General features: G+C 41.0%; 1 protein-coding gene across 3 annotated transcripts in view; it reads right to left on the bottom strand.

The window, feature by feature from the left end:
* The window catches only part of FAP (fibroblast activation protein alpha), a 61,605-nt gene extending 36,691 nt beyond the window's left edge, over nucleotides 1-24,914 (bottom strand). For all 3 annotated transcript variants that reach the window (XR_013545888.1, XM_020798376.3, XM_078394783.1), the window contains exons 1-11: nucleotides 24,595-24,914; nucleotides 24,234-24,318; nucleotides 18,242-18,337; nucleotides 13,577-13,671; nucleotides 13,413-13,487; nucleotides 12,572-12,624; nucleotides 10,701-10,773; nucleotides 7,368-7,488; nucleotides 4,996-5,150; nucleotides 3,645-3,748; nucleotides 2,754-2,889 (exon numbers count right to left, since the gene is read on the bottom strand). Coding sequence is in view for 2 of the 3 variants with exons in the window: in XM_020798376.3 (XP_020654035.3) it covers nucleotides 2,754-2,889; nucleotides 3,645-3,748; nucleotides 4,996-5,150; nucleotides 7,368-7,488; nucleotides 10,701-10,773; nucleotides 12,572-12,624; nucleotides 13,413-13,487; nucleotides 13,577-13,671; nucleotides 18,242-18,337; nucleotides 24,234-24,318; nucleotides 24,595-24,600 (999 nt within the window). In the remaining variant the exon portion in view is untranslated. The remainder of the gene's footprint in view (nucleotides 1-2,753; nucleotides 2,890-3,644; nucleotides 3,749-4,995; nucleotides 5,151-7,367; nucleotides 7,489-10,700; nucleotides 10,774-12,571; nucleotides 12,625-13,412; nucleotides 13,488-13,576; nucleotides 13,672-18,241; nucleotides 18,338-24,233; nucleotides 24,319-24,594) is intronic.
* Between the last annotated feature and the right edge of the window lie 1,302 nt (nucleotides 24,915-26,216).

Below are 26,216 nucleotides of genomic sequence, written 5' to 3'. Positions count from 1 at the left end.
ATTTTTTCTCATGTATACATTTTTACATATCTTTCCTAAGATATGTACTCCATATCCATTTTAGGAAATTATATAACAAATCATTACTTTCATTTTTCCTAATATGTGCCTTTTGCATGTGATTTCCCCTCATAGCATGTATTTTTGTACAGTACGTTGCTTTCACTCATGTTTGGATCTTTCTGCACAATTTCCCCAAAATGTATGCATTTTTACTCACAAAATTTGGAATGATGTAAATATCAGATTTCCAAAATTTAGAAAATTGCTAGTGCAAGTGGATTAGCTATATGGTTTGGGAAATGTGAATTAGGTAAGGTGCTACAAAATGCAAAGCCAAATAAATTTATCCCCTCATCCTTATTTCTAATAAAGCAGCATGAAACCCATCTCTGTGTCCCACGTGATTTAACAGGGCCTCTGCCAACAAGCAGTCAAAATAAGAGGGGAAAGATCAAGTGCAGTAACCACATAAATGGGTCAAGGCAATAAGAGAAAAATTAAGAAGTGGGGAGCTCTGGCTGGTGCAGAGAGGCCTTCAGTTTCTCTGGGATGCTGTCAACAGAAGGAAAATTTGCAAGTAGAGAAGAAGAAAGTGGGTTTGCTTGGTTGGCTTTCTTTTGTTCCTTGAGCCCCTGGAGCAGATTTCCCCAAACAAATGCTTGAACACTGGAACACTTTCACAAAAGGTGTGAGAAAATTTTAGGAATACTAATTTTTATTTTTTATTTTTATTTTTTTGCTCCAAAGTTAGCAGAGAGTCAAGGAGTCAACATCTTCCCATTCACAGGGATGGTGAATGGGGGAGATCCCGTTCACAGGGATCCCCATTCACAAGGATGGTAAATGTGAGGGTTTTTTTCTTGTTTCAAAATTAAACAAGTGTCTTTGAAAATATAGTGCAAATAAGAAGGGATGTTAGGGATCCAGTGCATCTTTGTTTCAGCAGCAGCCCCTGCTCAGATAAGCAGGGAGAGGCAATATTCATCCATTCATCCTTAGCCCTACAACTCAACACTGCCTCTCATATGCTTCCAAAGAGTCTCGGAAGGGCGAGGTTCTCCACATTGGTGAAACACAGACTCTATGTGAGACCCAGAGTTTTCACTAAAAATCCTCTCTCTCTCTCTCTCTTTCTCTCTCAATGTGCCACTTCTCCCAGCTTTTTCTGTCACAGATTACCCATCTTTTCACATGTTAGTGGTAACTGTGGGAGCTTAGTGGGTCTCTGTGAATGAGAACAACTGATTGGTTCAAAATTGGGAAAGGAGTACGACAAGGCTATATATTGTCTCCCTACTAATTTAATTTATATGCAGAATACATCAGGACTGGATGAATCCCAAGCTGGAATTAAAAATGCTGGAAGAAATATAAACAACCTCCAATATGCAGAGGATACCACTCTGATGGCAGAAAGTGAGGAGAAATTAAAGAACCTCGTAATGAGGGTGAAAGAGGAGAGTGCAAAAAACGGTCTGAAGCTCAACATCAAAAAAACTAAGATCATGGCCACCAGTCCCATCACCTCCTGGGAAATAGAAGGGGAAGGTATCGAGGCAGTGACAGATTTTATTTTCTTGGGCTCCCTGATCACTGCAGATGGAGACAGCAGCCACAAAATTAAAAGACGCCTGCTTTTTGGGAGGAAAGCGATGGCAAACCTTGACAGCATCTTAAAAAGCAGAGATATCACCTTGCCAACAAAAGTCCGCATAGTCAAAGCGATGGTTTTTCCTGTAGTGATGTATGGAAGTGAGAGCTGGACCATAAAGAAAGCTGACCACCGAAGAATTGATGCTTTTGAATTGTGGTGCTGGAGGAGGCTCTTGACAGTCCCCTGGACTGCAAGGAGAACAAACCTATCAATTTTAAAGGAAATCAAACCTGAGTGCTCACTGGAAGGATAGATCCTGAAGCTGAGGATCGAATACTTTGGCCATCTCATGAGAAGAGAAGACTCCTTGGAAAAGACTTTGATGTGAGAAAGTGTGAAGGCAAGAGGAGAAGGGGACGACAGAGGATGAGATGGTTGGACAGTGTCACTGAAGTGACCAACATGAATCTGACACAATTTCGGGAGGCAGTGGAGGATAGGAGGGCCTGCCGTGCTCCGGTCCATGGGGTCAAAAAGAGTCGGACACGACTAAACGACGACAACGTGAATGAGAAATATTATAATAGAAGGCCTATGTATCATTTGATAGAATGATGTGGGGCATGGGATTCCAAAAACTGAGAAACATGGCTTCAAAGTATTGGGGGAGGTTAGGGGCTGGAGGTGAGAGGGAAAATTAGACAAAATCACTTCCTGGCCCTTATTAATGAATCTTGGAAGCACTCTGTGAGGTGTAAAGGGTTAAAATGTGCTGGATGTAGACTATAGTCACCATTGTGAAGCAAAATTCACTGGGTGGTTTTGGACCACTCACTCCTAGCCTGATCTAGCTGACAGGGCTAGTGCAGGAATAAAGTGAAGAGGAAGAAGCTGGAAGAGCTATGATCCCACTCCGAGCTGATTGGAAGAAAGCAGGATCTGTGTATGGAGGGCAATTAATCTAAGTACCTAATAAGTCAGTAAAACAAATAAAATTCTGTAATTGGATTGCCATTCACAGAGCCTTGAATCCAACCCACTAATGTTCCCTTTTTGCACAGGACCAATACGATAAAAGTCAACGTTCAGCAGTAGTTGGCAGAAGTTAACTTCCACAACTTTTATTTGAAGTGTTAGCTTTGTGATAGAATAATACCTCTGGGCATTTCCAGGACCTGGAGCGTTCACTGTAATCACAGATGGCTGAGACAGAGAAGTTCTGGATCCTTTTCAGCCATTGCACACAGATCCGGCTATCTGTTACCCATGTAATCCAAGTCACATAGTGGTCACTGAAAGGAACAGGAGAAAAGGGTCATTTAAAACAGTGTCAAACTCCTATCACATTAATAAAACATTTATGAGACTTCAGATCTCATAAGATCAATTCTAACCTACTGTGCATGTGTACATGTCTGTCTGTTTGTCTGTCTGCCATGACTTCAGAAAGCTCAATGGGTGTAAATTTTAATCTACTGGCAATGGTAGCCTTCAAATGAGGCATTCCAATGGGGGAAGGAGCCTTTAGCTTAGACAGGAGCTGGAATAGCTAAGGGCCAAATGATACATTATAGATAGAACATCATTAGAAGAGAAAATTGCTTGATTGTTTAGAACCTCAGATTGGCACACAAGGAGCTTTTCACACCTCCTGAAGCTTTCAGATCAACTTGCTCTGTTTTAACTGTTTTTCAGGAGTTAACATGGGATTTATTTGATAGCATGATTATTCAGGCACAAAGATCTGCTGGCATCAGCTGTCTGGAACACTAATATTTTTAAGGATGTGCTAATCATATCTTTTGGACATAATTCCTCTCCCTTTTCTGAGACATGGGTTCCAAGGGGGAAAAAGGGGGGGTTGGTAGATCTATGCTTGCTTTTCTCTCTCTGGCTGGGATAAAATCAGTGCTTGGGAAGTTAGGTAAGATTCACCACTTTTTTCTCCCTTCAGGAAATAAAATCTCAAGTTAAGTCCTTTAAAACAATATTATATTGGTCAAATAAAAAAAGGTTAGGAGAAGTTTGGAATCTCAGGGGGCCATACCTTGATGCTATCATAGCTGGAGCAGGTATTTCCTTAGGACCTAAACGTTCCGGGTTAGTAGTGTCTGTAACAAACACTTTAACTGTAGGATTTTTAGCCCCAGCCTTGAAAGAGAAAATATCAACACATGACTCATAGTGATCTCTGGAGAATTTTCTTTAGATATTTTAAAAAAACAAAACAGAAGCATCTTAATTAAATATCATTAGTTTTTTCCCCATGGTGTCAATTTGCAGATATACCAGATGAAACAGTTTTTGCATTTGTCCAATATGCTTCTGTTCTGTCTTGTACACAACGGTACCACAATGCCACTGCTGTTTCTCCATCATGCTTTTAAAAAGAGAAACACTATGCTCTCTGATCTGGTATGGGAAATCTCTTTGCTCCAAGGTTCTAATGAGTTTCAAGGCATCAAACACACACACACACACACACACACACACACACACACACAGATAGAGAGAGAGAGAGAGAGAGAGAGATTAACAAACATTCTGTTGGTATCAAGAAAATTTAAATGTTCATTGAAACTCCTATTATTCCCAGTCAGTAAAGCTAACAGCATGGCACTATGGGTGCAGAATTCCAAAATACCAGGGAAGAGGTCTCTCTCCTCATTAAAGGGTGTCACCCTTAAAATGGGTCTAGGGAAATTCTGTCCCACCAATATTTTGCCCGAGTGTTCCCAGCAGAGTCACTTACTATGACCATGAATAAGGGCTTTTTGGACTTGAAGGCTAAAATATCTGACTGGTCAAAGGTTTCCCACCTATGCTTACCAGATTTACAGCAGGTTAATATCCATCAACTAAAATTATAGACAATAAATAAGAAAATATGAAACAGTATGATTAATTTGGAACAGAAGCCCCTATCCAACATTTTACTTTAAAAATATTTGACAGAATAATCCAGTCCCCTCCTCTTTCTCCATCCTGTATGGAATGCTCTTAAAACTTGGAAATGACTTATTAAAATTATTTCAGCACAGTACTCCAAAAATGTGAGCATTTTACACAGATCTTTTGGAGGTTACTAATTCAAAGGCTTACTATAATTTGGAAATAATCAGCTGGCATGTAACAAAAAAGATCCCAACTCTTCCTTCTTTCTCAAACCACCTGGAATCTGTTTTACTAATGGGAGGGCTACTCAGGTCCAGGAATATGGGTTGGATCCTTCATTGTGCTATTTTCAAAATATACAGTGCTTAAGCCAATTTTCAGTTTTACATAAAGCATTAATGTTTACTTAGTAATATAAGAAATCCAAGCACCTCTATAGTTATAATAAAATCTGTTTCGAAAAACTTTCTTAAATAAAAAAGAAACTGAAGCAAAGAACTTACCTTTGGATATGGAATAGTTATTTTTCTGGGATATTGATCCTCACCATAATATGCATATTCAATAACTGGTATTTCAGTATCATTGAACTGTAAATATGCCAAATTCTGTCCATTTGGAGACCACCACAGTGCATATTTTACAGCCAGCATTTCCTCTGAAAGAAATCATATTAGATGTCATCTGATAGCTCAGTGGAGCCAGAGGTTGGGAGTTTGATTTCACACTGTGCCTCCTCTGAGTAGAGCCAACCTGTGTGGCCTTGGGCAAGCTGCATAGTCAGTCACAGGACACACCCAGAGGAAAGGAATGGTAAACCACTTCTGTGTATCCTCTTACTAAAAAAAACCTAGAAAGGGTCACCATAAATTGGAATCAATTTGATGGCATGCAGTTAGAATGATCATGAATCGTCTACTACAGGAGGATCTTGAACTATCTACTGTTATCTGATAATGAAATGGGTTTCTATATAGATTTCCTTCTCTGAAAAGTTGCTGAAAAACAGGTAACAAAAGTTCTATCCTAATGAGAAGCTGACAGCTAAAAAGGTCACACGAGGCATCCATGTACAGATTTGCTTTTCCCATTTCCTTCCAGGTCAAAAGGGAAGGGGCAGATGGGGCCTCTCCATTGGGAAGCAAGTCTACCATCCAGCTGACATTCTGCCAGTGGGACAGGTTAGATACCCTAGTAAAGCAAATGGTATCCATCTTGGAGGAATCTGAAAGGCTGGTGCAATGAAGATCAGTGTCACCTAGAATGACTAATAGCAGGAGAGAGCCGCATGAATACCAGGAGGCAGAGGGAATTAAGCCAAGGTCACTTTGAAACCATCTGAAATAGGGTTTGTAATTGGGTAGTAAACCACCGTTGCATTGCAGGGAGTAATCAAAGCGGATACCTAGAAAATAGTTTGTGTTCCACTAGGGATTGGCAAAGATGTGTCATTTGAGTATGAGGTTAAAAAAAAGTATTAGAATAGTTAAGACCAAGAGAAGAGAGGAGCCACGTGCCTTGAGATTTCCAAAAATTACTATGCTAGGGAGACCCACACTCTGTGTGAGCTTAGAGATCTGATTACATCAAGTTATAGATCCTTAGAGTAATTAGAACAGGCTAATTAACTTTCCTGTTATATGTGCAGGTGTTCTTTACCTGTTGTTTGCTTAAGATTATTGCAGTTTAGACTTGTCTCATTTACCGGAATTGATGTAGAAAATTAAGAGTTTTCCTTTTTGTAATTTGACTTTTTCTCCTTTTTCTTAACAAAAAATTAAAATTCTCCACATGTTGTGCTTTTTTGAATTGTGGTTGGGAAAACAGTGTGGTGCTTGGTTTGGTGCTTAACCACTTGGACTTGCTACCGCATCCATTCCCAACATTCCTACCAGTTTAAATTAAGTTTTGGTCTTCCTTGCAAGGCTGATGTTAACTTTGGAAGAAAGGGAGTCCCTGGATTTGCTGTTTTCACATCAGAGCAACTGCTGATTAAGCCAGGTTTCCATAATCAAGACTGGGCTAGCTGGGTTTCTGTGGGTTTTGGAGGAACTTTGGGCAGCTGAATATCTACTCATAGGGGAACCTCCTGGTGACAACTACTGTTTTGTTGGGCTACTGCTGCAATGATTCAAAACATTTGTGACATTATTTTATACTGTGGTTGGTGCAATATTTGAACTGTTTACACTTTCTAAATTTAGTGGTTTGGATCCAGACTTGCTCTCCTGGGAATGGAGAGGGACTGAGATCCAGTGAAGGAAGCTGGTCTACCTACCACTGTTTTTCAGAGGATTCCCCAACCCTTAAGGGTAGACGTTTGGGAAGTACAGAGGACTGGACAAGACAGGAAGAACTGGTGGAAATTGCCTCATCTCCACCTGATCCTCACTGCATTTGCTTCAAAGCTTCTCCAGTGTAGAGTTTGCTCTCCCATCTCTCAGGCCCATATTAGGTTATAGACCTTGCTCATCAACAAGATGTTGTTTGCAACATCCTCTTTGATTAGAAATAAAAATGCTGTAATATTGCAGATGAACAAGATACGAGATCTATCTGACAATTGGTTTTATGACACCCACCTACGAAACCTGAAAAAGGAGCTAAAACTGGGGTAGGCAGAAACTGACTGGGATATATCCTCCTTTTACTTTAGATTATTGACCTAAGGAAAGATGCAATAGGGTATGAAAGACCAAGATAAAGGATGTTGAGAAACCACACACTTGGAGAAACGCAACCCTTATGAAGAAAGGTTTAACACAATGTTAAGCCACAGAGAACAGTAGTTGGCTGTTGTCAGTGGCATGACAGTTTTTGAATGCCTAACATTTGCCATATATAGAAATGACGCTGATTTTAAGATGCAGTTTACCTTCATAAACCCAGTCAGGAATTCCATTAAATATTTTATTCTGACTACCATCCTTGGTTATTTGAATAGCAGGTTGTCTGGGATCCTGTTTCAAATAGATGTTGTTCTGGTACACATAAGCCTGGTGTGGGGGGGAGAAGGAAAAAAAATCCAAAATTTTCAGGTAGAAAACACAACTTCTTTTTTGCAGTCAAACGATTGCAGAGAGTATAGCATATATGGTTGGATCCAAAGACCTATCCACGCAAACAGGAAATGCTCTTGTTGGTACTCATGTGCCAATATTCACCATCCCACAGGCTTCGAGGAACATCCTCTACACAAAGGTGTAGGGGCTATCACATTGGGGGGAAATCAGCAATGTTCTATGTGAATGGAGATGCTCTGGAGTTGCACACTAAGATTTTTACATCTGGACCATCCAAGCCATCAGCAACCTGATGCTTTCCATAATATTTTTGATTACAACTTCCATCATCTCAGCCAACATCGGCTGGAAATAATTATAATTGTATTCCAGCACTTGTAGGATAGCAGCAGGTTGGAAAGGCCAAATGTACTCAGTAAGAGCTATGGCTGTAGCAACTATGGGGTGGAATTCTACTGCTCATGTAAGGTTTGCTTAACTTGTTACAGTTAATTGGAGTTGACCGACAAAGTGCCAGGGCGCATCTCAGTTGTGCAACCGGGCTTGTGACCGGGCACACAACCAAAACATGTCCCAGCACTTTGTCAGTTAGGTGCGATTTGGCATGGCAAGTTTCACAAGTCTTACATAAACACTAATAGGATTTAGTCCTTTATAATTTAGGACATTTATATACCACCCACATTGCCTGGAGCCATTTACAGGTACAGACCACCTGCTTGTGATGAAGCAATCTGGAGTGCTACAATACACACCAATCCATCTGCCGGTGGTACATTTTGAATGTAGCATTCAACTACAATATATGTAGCAAATCCATCCAGGCCAGGTTTATGAGTTTGTCCTGAGCTACGTAAAGCAGTTCTCCCCAGGTTTTCTGTTGGGGTTTGGGAAAGCAAGAATCATTGTGCCTCAGACTGAGAAGCATCTACGGAACAATAAAGACTCCATCATCTAAACTTGGTGTGATTCTGAATTCTTGCAAGAGTCCTAGGCTTCCAAACACAACCATAACAAAGGACTAGGTCCATACAGTGGTGCCTCGCATAACGATTTTAATTGGTTCCCAAAAAAACCGTTATGTGAAACATCGTTATGTGAAACACCATTTCCCATAGGAATGCATTGGAAACCGGTTAATCCATTCCAATAGGCACGGATTGCATCCTTAAGCGAAAAAACCCATAGGAAACATCGTTAAACGATACAATGTTTCCTCCATTGGAATGTATTGAAGCTGACTCAATGCATTTCAATGGCTTTGCGAAGTCAATTTTTGCAAATTTAAGTGTGTCATAAAAGGGTCAAAAATGGTTTTAAATGCTTGGATTAGCTTCTGCACCCTCTAAAACGGATGCAAAAGTTAATTTGGCTTTGATCTGACTTTTCCTTAATTTATGGTGAATTTTTCCCCCCAACTTTTGACAGCTGTCAAAATCTGACAGCTCCATTGGTTCCTATGGGGGAGGAAAAAATTCACAAAAAATTAACGAAGACTCAGAAACTGTTCTAAATGCTTGGATTCGTTAGAGGACCCCCTAAGTCATGTGCAAACCTGATTTGGCTTTGATCTGAACTTTCGTTAATTTATGGTGAATTGTTTTCTCCCCCATAGGAAAGCATGGAGCTGTCAGATTTTGACAGGTCCATTGGTTCCTACGGGCCGAAAAAAAAATTCACCATAAATTAATGAAAAGTCAGATCAAAGCCAAATCAGGTTTGCACACGACTTAGGGGGTCCTCTAACGAATCCAAGCATTTAGAACCATTTTTGACCCTTCTAAGACACTTTTTAAATTGAAAAAAAAACATCGTTAAGTGAAGCAGGGGACCTAAAATCGCATTCGTTATGCGAAGCATGGTCCCAAACTTCGCTAAGCAAAAATCGCCCATAGGAAACATCGTTATACAGTGCATATTATTTTCTAAAAAAAACATCGTTATGTGAATTCATCGCTAAACGAGCCACTCGTTAAGCGAGGCACCACTGTATCTGTGATTTCGTCAGCCCACACCAAAAAAAAAAAAGCCATGCAATGCTGGCTTTTTCTGGCAAAAAGAGACAGACAGGTAGGGATGTTGAGAAAGACTAGGCCACTTGCTCTAGGTTTCCATGCCTTCATCCATGCCTGCTTCTTTTCTCAGCACCAGGAGAGCAGTAGGTCAGGCAAGCTTGGGATCAAGCCAAAAGAGAAATAATCCAAATGGCATTCTCTCATGTCCTGGTGGCAGTGGAACTTCCCAGACACATTGTACTGAAGCCACAGTGTCTCCCCCTCCAGCACTCCCTTTCTGCCACTGCATATTGCTAGGGCTACCCCTGAAGCTAAGCAGTAAAAGTATCCCCAAACTGCCTTTCTTTGTCTAACGCAGAACACCTCCAAAGTGGACCCCTCTTTGCTGCCCTTCTGCAAGCAGACAAATATCTTTCTCTTCTCTCTTTCTCTCTCTCCTTTAGTAAGACCATTCTCTTCTTTCTCTCTCTCTCTCCTTCTTCCTGCTTTTAAAAAAATGAATGTAAACTTCCACTTCCAGTTTAAACAATCTGGGAGGGGGGGAACCTCACGTTTTTTGGCAAAGGGTATAACCAAAACAATAGATCCCATTGATATGTGTTGGCCTGGCCAGAGCTGCCCACCACTAGCCTAAATGCTAGTGCTGACCCTCCATACTCCTTCCTTAACCTTTATTCTGGCCAAATCCTGATTGTATGTTAGCCTTTTGCTGTTTGGGCCTTTTCTACCCAGTGATTTTTAAAGGCTGTATTTACATTTGGGAAGCGAGAAGATGGCCAGAATCTACTGACTTTTGGAAGGTAACAAGAGACTCTTCTTGGTTTCTGTACCTCAGTGTGTCTAGTTTGAGGCAAGCTGAAGTGGTTTGTGAGGGGGGCAAAGAATAGCTGTCATATATATATATATATATATATGTATACACACACACACACACACAAACACACACACACACACATATATATATATACACACACACACACACACACCATATATATATATACACATACACACCATATATATATACACACACACATATATGTGTGTGTGTGTGTACACACACACACACACACACACACACACACACATATATACACACACACACATACAAACATCAAAGGCAAATAAATCTCCAAAAGTAACATTGTTCTTCCACTTCATTAGTACACTCACCAATTTGTGTCCAATGGGTGACCAGGATATATACTGAATGTTATGTGGAAGCTCATATTCTTTGGCAAAAACCCTACAAAAGGAAAAAGGGGAAAAGAAAACAAAGACGGATTGACACAGAGCTTGAAAGGACAGAAAGATACTGTGCTTTCTATGTATTTCTTGACTACTTTAATGTTGACTTGATTACATAAAAGGTAGCGCTGGCAATCCCAGATGAATTGTGTGGATGCCCCTGAAAGAGATGTGCAGTCCCCCATCGTTGGACATATGCTAGTGAATGCCAACAACCGCTATTTGAGTGAATCTCTGTATTTGCAGATATTCACAAAAGCTGCCTGGGATTGTTACTATCCCCATCTACATACTGACTTGCAATTTCATATACACACCCACATTTGGTGTCCGCTCCAAGTGTGTCTGGACAAACACAAGAACTCATGAACTGCTGGAGTCCAACTTGGGCTGACAACAGCCTCCTTTTTAAAAGACCACTAGGTAGGCATGGAGAAGGATTGGCACAGCCATCATCTTCTACCTAAAGCCCCTGGTCCTCTTTCCCAGAGTGTGTGCCATCATGGAAGGGTCCCAGAAGCATTGAGGAGCGGGAGAAGAGGAGCAGAGAGGACAGGAATGGAGAGGAGCAGAGCAGAGGAGGAAAGGAGAGGAGAGGAGAAAATTGGCGGCAGCAGCAATGGAGAGGAAATGTCTCAGCCTGAACTACACAGTCAGCAAAGTCCACAACTGGGGTGCTACAAAATGAAAAACACTTTGTCTTTGAAGATTCTGAGTGGTTGTGGGAAAGGTGAAGGGCATGATATCGGGAAGGACATTCTGTCATATTCAGTCAAGTACACACTATTTATTCAAAAAATGTGAGGCGAAAACAGTAAGACTCCAGACTAAGTAAGGAAACTTATATGCAACCTCCTGCTTTGCTTATTCTGGTATTCTTTGAGTTGGATGTGGCAAAGAACTCTGCTAGAAATACATTATTCGGATGCTAGTGTGTAGCCCTCCCTCCAAAAATGTTATAGTTTGTGTGTCTCCCCATTTGAAGGAATAGGGTCCTTCCCCCCCACCAGGAAATTCAATTATATACAAACATTGGCATGGACCCAGATAAAGAGCCGACGGCAGTGTCTCCAAAGGGACACAGGGCAACGTGGGCTCCAGTCCGTGTGCCTTTTATTGAGACATGGACTGTGGGAAGGGGTGGCTGTTGCAGAGCCTCTAGTTTAAAGGTAATCTATACAACTTTAATTAAACTCAGTATAACTAGGAGAGAACACAGTTCCTGTTGCCCGGCCTTCATAGTAACAGTAATTAACTGTGTTCTGCTATTCCTGTGGTCATTCACTTCAACAAAATTACATATTATTGGAATTCAAACAGTGTAGAGAAAAGTTAGGATAGGATGGTATGGAAATTAAGGCAGGAGGCACGAACCAAAAACATGAAGCAGCAGTGATGGGAGAAACAAGCATGGAAAATGAAATATGATTGAGTGTATGAGGAGCAATGGTGTCATAGGGCAAGAGCTTGCAAATGCCCTGGGACTTTCTGGTTACCAGGGACAATAACCCCATGGAACACCCCACTCAGGATTCTTTGAGCTTAGCTTTATGCAGTCTCATCTTAGGCGACAGGTGTGATATCCTCAATACCATACCATCATGATATTAATTACTACTATACCCAGAGCATTCCAAACCAAAACCCAACTATTAAAAAACCAGATTGGGAATATGACTGGAGAGGTTACCATTTGATAATCTATCCATTTTTTTCTCTAAAGGAAAATTTGACATCTTCAAGGAGCCTAAAGAACAGAGCTGCTAGACAAAATTAGGAAAATGCTTCAACCTTACCCGTTTGTAAGATCATAGATGTGATAGGATGCTGTGTAAGAGTACCTCCAAAGCTGAAAAAAATATCCATTAGAGATACAATTTTAGTGGCTTAATTATTTTTTTCTCTTATACTTCTTTTCCAACACCCTGGTCCCTCCCCAGTGACCCTCTCTTAGCATCAAGTATCATAACATGGCCACCATGGAGAAGCTTTTGGAAATTCTTCCTTCCTGAGCTGCTAACAATGGTAGCATTTATTTATACATCCCCTGCAGTGTGTATATTTCTGTCCTCTGACCAGCCTGTTTGTGTGCATTTGTTTAGATGCACACTGTTCAGCCCATCAGATTTGGTCCTTGTTTCATGCACCCTTTATTTCTCTGAAGACACCCCAGAAGTCCTGCAAATGTGTGAATTCTGGAGACAAACTACATTTCTTCTTGCAACTGCAGCTTGGTGAAAAAGCTACTTTCACTGTTACTGTTGAGCACAATGGAATTCTTATTAACTGGAGATGGGGCAGTCAGGTTTTGACATTACCTGTAAACTACTTTGAAGAACTGCAATGGTGTGTGTGTATGTGTGTGTGTGTTTGTGTGTGTGCTATCCTCCCTCCTCACAAAAATGCTTAGTTCACATGTGTGTGCTCCTCATATAAAGGGAAATATCTAGTGTTCATCTGTAGGTTCGTCCTTGAAAAGGATAGTTTTGGCAGGGAAGGTTCTTTGCACGGAAGCTTCACTGGGGGAATATTTTTCCACATAGGATAGGTTTGTTGGGAAGGGTTGTGATTAGAAGACAAATCTCAGAAGTCCCTTGTGGGCATTTCATTGATCCCTGTAAGAAATAAATGTTTTACCTTTGAGTAATTGCTTTCCAACAGCATAAATTTCTGGTCCCCTGACAGTGCATAGTTTGTGGCATTCACTTTTTTCTGAAAGATGAAGAATCCAGTTGGAATCCAAAGTATAATCTTCACTTTAATCAATTCATTTGTTATTTGAAAGTTGTGGTGATACATACAAGCGTGCTGTTAGTCAGGAGAGTCGTTGACTGTCCATACTGAACATTGTAAAGAATTATATCATCTTCCTCAGACTGATGAAGATACTCATTTCCTTAAGAAGAAGAAAAAACATACAGTTTTAACTGTTGTTGTTATGTGCCATCAAGTTGCCTCCGACCTCTGGCGACCCGATGAATGAGGGAACTCCAAAATGTCCTATTCTCAACAGCCCTGCTCAGTTCTTGCAAACCTACACCTCTGGCTTCCTTGATGGAGTCAACCCATCTGATCTTTGGTCTTCCCCAGAGAATCTTACCTTCTCATTATGTGCCCAAAGTAGGACAGCCTCAGTTTCTCACTTAATTAACTTAGAGAGGGTGTTTTACGGCCTTGAAAAATCTTTCCCAGCACAATAACATAGTTGGTTTGGCCTCAGTTAACAGCCATTTAACCCATTTTACCCATTTTACCATTCAACCCAGGCAAAAACGAGCAGTTGTTGATTGCACTGGGCAACTGTAACCTATTACTGCATTCCCTCATTTGCCAGTGTCTCTTGGCACTGTTAGCTAGCTTCCTTGTTCTAGTGTTCTTTTTCAGCTTTACTCTAATGTCGGCTATTAACAGTTCATGATCAGTGCCACAAGCATCAGGACAATCAAGTGCTGAGGCGCACCCATTTCTTTCTGAACTATCTATAGCTTCTCATGATCCACTCAGTTAAAAGCTTTGCTGTAGTCTACAAAGCACAGGCTGATCTTTTTCTGAAATTCTTTTGAGCGTTCCAGTAGTCAGCAGATATTTGCAATATGATCTCAAGTGCCTCCTCTTTTTCAGAACCCAGCTTGGACATCATGCATTTCTTGCTTCATATAAGGTGAAATCCTTTGTTGCAACACCTTGAGCACCGCTTTGCTTGCATGCGATATTAAAGCAATGGTTAAGGAGTTCCCCAAATTCCACAAGGCTAAGTGCTATGACTCTCATGCCAACAATACAAGGTAGAAATGCCATTACACCCACAAAACATACAGGCTCCTGGTAGATGGTAAAGGGAAGGTCTGGGTTTAACTACCACAAACCATCTTTATTCAAAAAGTCAAACAATTGTATGGAGAAATTGTATATGTTTTTTAAAAACAAAAAAGTACTGTTTATATACAGCCCTATAGCTCTTAAAGCATTCTCTGGATGGTTTACAATTTAATTATTCAGGTTACTCATTCACCCCACCACAGCAAGCTTGGTACTCTATATACCGACCTCAGAAGGATGGAAGGCTGAGTGAACCTTTAGACGGCTACCTGGGATTGAACGTGGGTCATGAACAGAGGTTTGGCTGTAGTACTGCAGTTTAACCACTGTCTCATATTAAAGACAGTGAAAATGTCAAAAACAGCAGAAAAAAATTAGAAAGTCTCAACAGTTGCAGAAACAGTCAAAAAGGCTTTGAAGCAAATAATTAAATAAATTGAGACAGGAGCAATACAGAGCAAACACACAAGAAAATAGGAATTTCAAGTAAGTAGATTAAGGTAGCTCATTACCTTTCTATATCCCAGTCCCTTGACATTAAGTCCAGTCGTGTCTGACTCATCCCCGTTTTCCAAGCCGTAGAGCCAGCGTTTTAATTATGTAAGCTGCCTTGGGTCCTTTATAAGGAGGCAGGTGGGTTAAAATATTTTAAATATTTAAACAAGACAGAGGTCTTGAGGGTGGGCGGTCCTTCCATCAGCGGTTTGGGTGACTCCATTTCTTTTGGGGGGGTCGACCCTCACCGCAAAGAGCAAGGTTCGCAGCTTGGGGGTACATCTGGACCTGGCGCTTACCATGGAAACCCAGGTAGCATCCTGGGCCCATTCCGCCTATTTTCACCTATGGCGGATTGCCCAGCTGCGACCGTATCTTGATGGGGGGGCCCTCACTACTCTTGTCCATGCGCTCGTAATCTCGAGGTTAGACCACTGTAATGCACTCTACGTGGCGGAAACTACAAATGGTGCAAAATGCAGCAGCCAGGCTTCTTACTGGGGTGAGAATATATCAGCATATCTCCCCCACATTGGCTGCTTTGCACTGGTTGCCTATTCATTTCCACATTGATTTCAAAGTTCTGATGATGATGTATAAAGCCCTAAATGGTTTGGGACCTCGGTACCTGCAAGATCGCCTTCTCCCACCTAGTTCTACCCGAATCACTTGACAAAGCCAGCAGGGACGGCTGAGGGGCCTTACGCCGAGAGAGGCCCGGAAGGAAAGAACAAGAAACCAGGCCTTCTTGGCAGTGGCCCCTCGGTTATGGAATACCCTCCCAACGGAAATCAGTCTGGCTCCTCGCTAGGCATTTTTAAAAGCCATTTAAAACTTGGCTCTTTAGGCAGGCCTTCCCTCCAGTCAATTAACTGATTTTTGCTTCTTAGCTATTCCCATCTTGATAATGTATATATGTATTAGTTAGTAGGTTTTTATTATTATGTATGTTATATTATTGTACTGTATTTTATTACTCATGTAAGCCGCCCCGAGTAGACTTTGTCTAGAGGGGCGGGGTATGAGTTCAATAAAAGTAAAGTAAAGTTAAATAAATAAATTCTACGAGGTTATCTGCAAGCAGGCACAAACCTGATTGCAACATACATCCTGTTTTAATGCCTTTTTTTTGCATCGAAAGCAAGATGCATATTCTATCCCCCCCTCCCCCAGCCAGGGCTGGGAGATTTCCTGGCCAGTGACAGCACCAGGCTCGGGGCACCAGCTGAGAGTCCTCACCTGCTTGATGTGCTGCTGGACCTGTCCACACACACACACACACGGAAGCAAGAACTGTGTCACTGCCCAGCTGAGAAGCCTCCCCAATGCTGGCCAGGTGGTGGTGATGTTCTTGCTTGCGAAGTGGCTGAGGCTTCTGCTGCCCCAACCCTGGCACAGTCAGTAGCGGGCAAGCCTCCTGGCAGTGCCTGGCTGGCAACGAATGCCCTAATGCAGTTTTTAAAAGTGCTGGTTTTAAACCACCGGGGGGAGGGGGGGCTTGTCTCGCGTGCAATTATATTGCTGTGTGATGGATGCTACATGCCACCACATCAGAAGCACAGTGACTCTAATAGAGCTTTCAAGGTATGTGACATATTTAAAGAGTGGTTTTATCAGTTTTCTTCCCAACTCAAAGGGTTTCCATGGCTGAGCAGAAACCAGGTTTCCTGAGCCCTAGATTGTTACTCTGCAACCTAACAACTTTGAACCTGTCCACACTGAGCATTTGTTGATACCAGTACCGCATGACATTGTCCACACAAAGCAGGGTGAAACTAGCATCCGTGGGGGGGGGGGGTCAAAGAAGGACAAAAGACCTTGTTTTCCATTATTTCTACACCGCACAGGGCACGGAGTGTTTTTCTTCTGCTTTGCTCTTTGCTCTAATGCATGATTTTGCCCATGTGGATCTGTGCACGATGTGGGTGTCATTGGATTACATTTCCTTATGAGTGGTTTTTTCCCCCACCGCTCCATGACCTTTGGATGTGTGAAATAAGGAGGGAAATGAGGAGAGTGTGAAGTTGGTGGAGAATGGAGGGTAGAAAACAGTCAAAGGTAGAAAACAGTCAAAGCAATCTATGATCGGAGAGAGATCTGAAGAAAGCCATTCTGGATGTGGGTGAGTAGGCAGTACCAGGACAACTCGAAGCATCCCTGTACATACAAATACTCTTTCCATGTGTGGATGTAAATACTGGAATTATCTATTCAGATCTTGGGGGACCCCAAAAACATAAACCCAGAACACCTAGAACAACCCCAGAGCAAACAGAGACAACACCTCTGTGTGGATGAGCCCCACTACAGATTTATTTTCAAGGCTAACATAGAACCAATGGAGCAAATTCCAGAGGTTCAGGGGGCCATTTTTTTCTTTCCCCCCAGATATTGGAGCACCACACATACCCACTAATACTCTTGTCCCTATGTGACAGAATCTTGGCTGATCTACATGGCAACGGGGGAAACCAGGTGATTGGCCGGGGGTGGGGGTGCAGGTGGACAGCCTATCTAGGTGAGCCCCTAGAAGTTGTTACTTTGTAATAAAGAGAATATCAATTTTCATTCTTTAACCACTTGGTCTAGTATGGTTAATGGCTGGAGTCAAGCCCTTCAAAGGAAAATTATTTTAAAAAGTGACAAGCCTGGGTAGGGGCCGGTCACACTTTTACAAACCCTGGAAATTGTTTGGCCCCACAACGTAACCTTCCCTTACACTTTTAGGTTAGGTGATTTGCCCTTATATACGAAACTTAGCCCTTCTAAGGACTGTTTTAGATTTTTTAAGACTTTGTATAGAAGCAATAATTGCATTATGCTAGTTATTTTCTACATTGTTTTAATGTGTTTTAATTTTTGTAAGCCGCCCCGAGTAGATGTTGTCTAGAGGGGCGGGGTAAATAAATAAATAAATAAATAAATAAATAAATAAATAAATAAATAAATAAATAAATAAATAAATAAATAAATAAATAAATAAATAAGCAAGCAGGAAATGACAGGCCAGAGTGACCACTTCCTTTTTAAAAAAATATTCTCGCGAAAGAAGCAAGACAACACTACACAGAAATCAAAACAGGCTTTGCAGGTAAAAACATTCTAAGATGCAGGCATAGCATCTCATATTTGATAATGATATTGTCACTTACCTGAAACCCAGTAGGGAGAAAATGTTTTGTACTTAAAATCTCCATCCAGATACTCTTCTAACGTTAAAGGCCGAGGATTATTTCCTTTGTGCTGAACTTAAGAAAAAGAGGAAACGAGTGTTAATGTCAATGCACAGAACAAGCACTGCTAATTAGCAGGATACCTTTCTTTTACTTCTTTTAATTCTTAATAACCACATTAGCACAAAAGAAATAAATTCAGATTCCATATAGAGATGACCAACCGAAAAGTTACAAAAAGTGTGAAGCACATAAAATGTAGGTTTTGAGACTACTTACCCTTCATCAGGTGAGATTTTCAAAATAAACAGCTGTGGGGGGGGTTGATGAGGGAAACTCCTTTTCCTGTTATTCCAGGACATAATGGAGGAGGTATGTGCCACACAAAGGACTGCGTCTCATCAGGCGATTCATTGGTGCTAGTTTTCACAACAGATACCCCACAGGGTCACCAACGACTGAGAAGTTATAAACCCTTCCTCCTCTGTGCTGCTCACTCAACACCTGAACTAATAAAGATAAATGTTCCCCAATCCTTGTGCATTTTTGTGTGGCTCTGTACCCTTCTTGTGTATTTGGCTGGCCTACCAAGGTATCCTGTCAATATGATGTTTGCATTGACCAAGAATCTGAAATTTCTGAAGACTTCAGTCCTACTAAAGCTACAGAAGGAGGTGGTGAATGTCCTTGTGCGATAATTTCTAATTTTACAAAAAAGACAGAACCTTCTTCAATTGATCAGGCATTTTGTTTTGCACCCTTACTACCTAGAGCAGGGGTGGGTAAGCTACAGCTTGTGGCCCCCAGCCTCATGTTACAAAAGCCTGCTTTCAAAAGCCCACTGAAAGCACCAAGTTTGGGCCTCTGTTTTAGCATTCATGTCCTTATCTAGCAGCCGGCTTGGTGAGGAGAGGCGGGGGGGGGGGCACAATGAGAAAAAGGAGAGAGAACAGGATGGTAGAGGGAAAAGAGGCGAAAGTCATCAACTTGGTTTGTTTTGGCTCTGATTCCTTCCACCACTTACTTCAGCCTTGTTTACTACCAGCATGTAGCCCCGACAGAATATCCCTGGAGGAATGATGAGCAGAAAAAAGGTTGTCCACTCCTAAATGAAATATGTCAGCTTCTGTTTTGATAGATGTCCTGAAACACCCAGATTATTTCAGTTCTACTTGTATTTAATGATGTAGTAATTTTGTGCACGGCCCAATGGAAAGCCTAATGCTGAGTTCAAAGTGATTCGTTCCTAAGTATGCATAAGATTATAGTCTTAGCAAATGAGCAATATAGAAAAAAACTTCCATTTGTGCACAGATAAGATATGCCTAATAAACAGTTCTGAAATCTAAAGCCCTGTATCCCGAAGGTACTGTGACCTACCGGTAATTATTAATGATTATGTGTATATATACTAAAGTAACTCAAAAACAAAGTGTTTGGTTCTATCATTTTCACAAAAAAAAAAAAAAAAAACTAGAACTTTTATAAAACCACCCATTTGTGGTTTTTTAGCTGATTCATCAGAAAGTAACCCCTAAGGTGAAGTTAGTTGAGAAATCAGCTGACACAAAAATGAGGCATATGTTTAACATGAGCCTAGCCAGACTGATAATACAGAACAGTTGTTTATTAAGAGCATTAAGATGCTTCTGAGAAAACAGATTCTAAGAAGCAAATTTCCATTTCTCTTTTTCTGAAACAAGGTATTAAGGTGACATTTGAAATTTTTGTTAAGTTCTTCACACTGGTTCAATCCTGATGAAGTGGTATTTAATCCACAAAAGCCTGTTTATTGTATGATTATTTTTTTAGTGCTCTACAAAGTTATCAGCTGTTTTTGCATTTGGGATTTTTGTGTTGTCATTATGTTTTATGAATTTATTTAAAGTGTTATTTGTTGTTTTACCATGTTGTGAACCACCCAAAGTGGCCTCGGCAGCCAGATGGATGGCATAGTAGTTGAATGAATGAATGAATGAATGAATGAATGAATGAATGAATGAATGAATGAATGAATGAATGAATATCAAAATGCCTAAAATGCATACAGGATTCAGGCCAGGATTCATAGTCACCGGTTTACCAACTAATGTTTTGCCATATGGCTCACTAGGATGGTTTGCTGAAACTTAAAGATGTCAGATTTACAATAATGTATCAGAATATTTGCTTTCTGATTCTTAGGCTATTAAAGGCTCTGAAGGTTAGACTATATGGTACAGCTAACACATCATTTACTACTGGATTCCTTTAGTAGTAAAAGTCATCTAACTGTCCTAACATGAGCGTTCTCACCTTCAGGGCTTACAAATCACCCCGCTTTGTTTTGTGGTTGGTCATGTGGAGGTATACAAAGGCTTTGCTTCCTGAGGCACCAACTTCTGAGGGTCTGCTGTCAGTTTCTCATGTTAGACTATCTTTATCAATTGATTTAACCCTAAGAGCCTCACTTTGGTCTATTTACCTTCTAGTGATAATTCAGACTTAATTTGATCTAAAGCTCAGTTCTTCTCTGGTTCCTTCATGGCTCACCTTCCAAGTGCCAATCTTTTTCTGATCTCTTGATCACAGGCTCCATTTCCATATACCAACCAGCTAAATGTGAGGCTCCAACACAGGCACTGCCATCGGCCCACCTTTTTGCCCACACAGAATCTAATTCTAAACAGCAGGGTAGGGAACTTGCAGCGCCTCCAGATGCTGCTACACGACCACTCCTGTCAACCCTAACTAGTGCAGCCAATGATGAAAGATGATAGCACCTCCAAGCTAGCAACATCTGGAGGGCCACACTTTCCCTGCCCCAAGATTTAAGCCAGCAATCAGCAACTCAGCTTTTAAACCTCCCTAAGTTTTATTATGTGTTGTATGGAGAAGTGCTTTGTTTGCCTATCTTGAATCTACTATTGACCACTTTCAAGGATTTGTGGACTGTCTTGGTCATACGCAAGCAGTAATTCAACACCCTCAGATCCTATTTAAGACATTTTGCTGCCTAAGGCACAGAACAAGGCAGATCCTTATACAGTATATAGTTCTCCTTATAGAAGCCAAAAGGGATGGTATTTTTAGAATTAAAGAACACTTAGAACCCCCCCACCGCCCAAACTGAATTATGGGACTGGGATCCCTCAAAGTTGCAGGAGGCAGAGCAGCCCCTCAGCTTTATGCCACTTCCATCCCACTGTAATGTGAGACTCATGAGGATTCCCAGTGACTCCCTAAATTGCATGAGGGAAATGACTTCCAATGAATAGCCTCCGTTGCAACTCATTCCCTTATGCCTCTCTGCACGTCACCGTGAATCCTCACGACTCCCACAGTGTAGTGGGACACTTATCTAACAGTCTGAAGAAGTGGCACAGGAATGGGATGGAGGTGAGTGGGCTGCTCAGTCTCCTGCTGATTTGAGGGTTCTCAATCCCATCATTTGCCCTGGTGGGGTTTCCATCTGAATTGTGGGACTGAGAGTTTTTTTCACCCTCAAAATCCCATCACTAGATGTGAACTTAAATGGAAACTGAATCTCTTTTCCACTGTGATGAGCGGCAAGTAGGGTAGCTTAGAGCAATGGTCTCCAACCTTGGGCCTCCCAGAAGCCTTCACCACCAACTCTGCTGGCCAGGATTTCTGGGGGCTGAAGTCCAAGAACATCTGGAGGCCCAAGTTTGGGGACCACTGGCTTAGAGGGTGCAAGATGGGCTCTGTGGCCCCTTCAGCTCTGTCGCTCAACACCTTGCCACTGTATCCCACAGTAGCAGCTGCCAGGCTCTGCCTAATGGTGGGGCTGGCTCAGATCACTCTTATCTGATCACTGCATTTGAAGACATTTGCTCCTATGTGACTTCCTTATCTGAACACTTCTTTCCTCTCTAGACCACATAGGAAACATTTCACTGTGTTTACTTTAACAGCCTTCTAGATTGTATTTTACTTTTTTTAATGGTAATGCTTGGGGTTTTGGCCAAGTAACTATTAGTTACTGTAGAAAAAACATGTCACTTCCACTGTTGACACTACTTCTCCACAGCGCTAATGCAGAAGCAAGCTGTCAAGATAAATAAAACCAAAGGGCATTCTAGACACGATTACTATCAAAGCAAATACTGAGTTGGCAATAACTGCTGAAAATAAATGTTTGTGGATAATATCATTTCCTTTGCAGCAGCAATTGGGAGCCTTCAACATCAAGAAGAAAAGGCTTACACCACAGTTCATTAATAAAGATGTTATTTTTGTACACACAAAATTCTCATTTGTACTTTACTTACTGCAGGAAAAAATACCCTTGTTAATTCCTTGTTTCTATAAAACATCCAGACGTACAATATCCTCTGTGAGTAGCATGTTTGGGAACAAAATCAAATTATTTGAGAATGTTGTGTGTAGATATAATATTAAATACAAACTTCAGCAGCTCTATAAGAATACAATATAAAAACTGTAAATTATGTTTATCAAGTTCAGTGTGACAAAATCCTATTAGTTATACCCACTTCTGGGATCAAATTGTCTCAAGTTAGAAAATCAGCACAGATATTATCTGCTGTGCACTGAGTCACATGACTTAAAAAAACAATAACAGATAATGTCCACTCTAACTTTTTAATCTGAATGAGTAACCATCAAAAAGTTACACTACTTACATTATGTCAGCAAAAATCACAACATGGTTGTTTGGCTGTTCTTTCATGGTTTTACAACTTACATCAACGGTGGTTCTGACGACCATAGCATACATACATTAGTCATCTATCTAACCATCTATCTTTTACATGAGCCATTTGTTCATATAATTCCACTATTAGCCTGTGAAGAGCATTAAATAATCTCAAATCTATATCGCAAGGAACCAAAGAACCTTGCACTGCTGCTGCTGGTCTAAACTGGCCACGATGATGGGATGTCAAAGAATGTTCACTAGAGCTGTAAGGAAATTAGCTAAAGAACTCAGCACTAGTGTAGCGCGTAAAAGGTCAATCCAAAGGCAATTTTCCAACTGGCTTAATGTGAAAAAAAAAGGAGTCTAAATTTGCGTTGGCACTTTTTGCCCTCCTCTTTCCCCCTTAGCTTCTTTTTTCCTATCCTGGATGCCCCAAGGATGGCAGTTTCACACTTGCAAGGCAAAACATATTTTGTCCATGCCCAGAAAAAGCCGTGCTTTTCCTATGGTATGGATGTTGAGAAAAGCTGCCACAGGAAATGAGAATTCTAGGGCTTACTGGTGATGGTCAGTCAAGCTTCATCTAAAGATATGTGGATTAAACATTGGAAACTGGTTACTACTGGTAGAAAGTCTCAAGATTACTAACCTTCCACTCTTAAGCTCAACATTAGTCACGGAACTCATTAAAATATTCTCATATTTTCAACAGACAGACAGGCTTTGTGGAAAATACAAGACAGCATATAAAGCAAGACTTGGAATAATTTTTGGATAGGAGGACTACCTGTTCCAGAAGGTCCCAGTCAGTATGGCTTCTAAGCTCTGCCAGAGACCAGTGGTAGAGAAGACTATGTTTTGCATACCAAAGATCCCAGCTCCTACTCCCTCAGTGTTTAAAATTTTAAAAGGCACTGAGATTAGTAGAATAGGCCTTGTGATACAGCCACTCAAAAGAGCTTTTGTGGTTGTTATTTTTTCCTTCAGCTTTTCCCAACCAGGCACTCTCCAGATGGCTGAAGGTATAGCCTCTATCATTCCTGGCCTTCAGCATCAATGGCAATGTGGTCCACCAGCAGAAGCCTGGCGGGTTGTTCCACCTTATCAAACGCAGAGAAATGCCGACAAAAATAGTCAGCAAGTTCTGATAATAAAAACTTCTTCAGCAGCTGTAGCTTCGGGGGAGCAAAACGGCTGGGTGTAAGCTAGTTTGAAATAACTCATATTCTGATTTCCACCAGAAAGAACACAACTTGCATAAAGGCAATCTGATAAGCATTGTTTATGGTTTTTCCAATATTATCTTACCTTTGGAAGGAATTAATACGATACACATAACTAACAAAGACAGCAGAAGACAGGCGGTTGCTCCAATTAGGATTTTCATCTGGATCTGCAAAGCAGAAACCAGTTACAATTTGATGCATTCCTAAAGCAGAAAATCTTACAGCTTTCCATGGATTTCATGCCCCTCCTCCTCCTTCCAGCACAGAACTATAATATTTCAGCAGGAGTTGGAGAGTGCCAATAGCAGCCATCTCCTTGAGGAATGTTTAGAAACATTTTGTTACTTTTTTTAAAGAAATAGCATGCTTCTGTGTCGGATATTTTCTGACACAACAGATCCAACCATTTTCAGATGGATTCTGCCCCCCCCTTACTTACTGACCTTCATTCTTCCAGGCGTTTCCTAAAAGACTTCAAGCTAGTCCTCCTTTGCTCTTCTGGATGTTGGTCACTGGCTCTCCGAAAGCCGTTTGCAAAAGCAGTGTCAGCTTTCTCAGATGGAGGCCAAACCTCAGACAGATTTTTTTGGTGTACTTGTATAAATCATGCCAAATTTCAAAGGATTTTCCATGGAAGTGGAAACAGATTTTTAAAGGCGTTCTCAGCCCTGAAATGAACTGTGGGTGGCTGCAAAGGGGCTTTAGCTGTGTCGTCCTCGTCCATGTAGATTGTAACGCAGATCTGCATACGTGAAGAGTTTGTGGGTTTTATGACTCAACAGCAAAACTGGGCATGTGATGTTTCAGTTACAGTGTGTTTGGGAAATATGTGCACTAGGAAAGTTTTTGAAATTAAAAGGGTGTTTTCAAAATAATTCAACAAATTTGGGAAGCAGCAAATCATCTGTTGAACTACATGTATTGAGTGTTTGTCTGTGTATGTGTTTCACAACCTGGAAAATACATTTTTTGGATTAAAATCTCTAGCCATTGCCATTCTGATTGGGGGAATTCTGGGAGGAGTAGTCCGCGAAAGCATTTTCCCCTGCTCAGAATAAATCTGATGTTCATATCATGGTTGAGGGACCGTAACTCAGAGTAGTGGTAGGGTACATGATTTGCTTGCAAAAGGCCCCGATTACGTATTCCAAACACACCCTGGTTCCACTGCTGGAAGCACTGTGGTTAGCAGAACAAGCCTACTACATCCTGGCCATAATATGGCTTCATGAGACTCAAAAAACAGTTCTTCCTTAATGTGATGAATGTCCCCTGAAACAGTAAAACCATGTAAGAAATGACAGTTCTATGAGTGTGTTTCTAAAGGATTCAAATTTCAATTCATTGTCGTTAATGTGTATTTTCAGGAGCAGATTGTGGACTGTGCTGGTGGGAGACCTCACACTGCTATTTGGGGATTAGTGTCTCTCTGTTTCATTCATAACCTGCCTCTGCTTCTTACAGCTGCAACCTGCAAGTCATAGTTCCACCTCACAAGTAAATCCTGTTGAAGTCAGTCCTAAACAGGGATTCAGAGAATTGTTAATCAACTCTTCACATGAGACATGAATTGACTTTTAAAGGACCTCCAAAGATAGTTCTTAATTACTGGACATCACTTTTAAAATGTTCAGAACACTTGATATTGTTAGGCATCCTTCAGTCTCGAAAGACTATGGTAACTTGATATAGTTATGAATAAAACAAACAAACAAAAGATAAACACTGTTTTAGAAGATGCATTTACTCTTCAGTCTCAGGCAAGGGAAAGTAATTTGTTATTTAAGATGGCGTCTGTTGCAATATAAACATGCACTGTTTAAAAATTGCAAGTTGAGCATTTTCACTTTTCTAGACTGCAGCTCCTAGAATTATTCTGGGAAATAAAGCAGCCATCCTGTCCATTCTAACCTCAGTGGCTACAGCAAACCTCTTATGGGTTGTTACAATTGTGAATCTGTTCCTGTCCTCCTTAGAGTCTTTGTATTCACCGGCATCATGTTTTCATTAGGGTTTTTTTATCCTCTATTTCTGATTGCTTTTGAGAGTTTTTCAGTCCAAATTA

This window comes from Pogona vitticeps, chromosome 1 (genome assembly GCF_051106095.1).
Source record: "Pogona vitticeps strain Pit_001003342236 chromosome 1, PviZW2.1, whole genome shotgun sequence".
Lineage (NCBI taxonomy): Eukaryota > Metazoa > Chordata > Lepidosauria > Squamata > Agamidae > Pogona > Pogona vitticeps.
The sequence above is the reverse complement of the archived record's forward strand: the minus strand, read 5'-3'. Positions and strand labels throughout refer to the sequence as shown.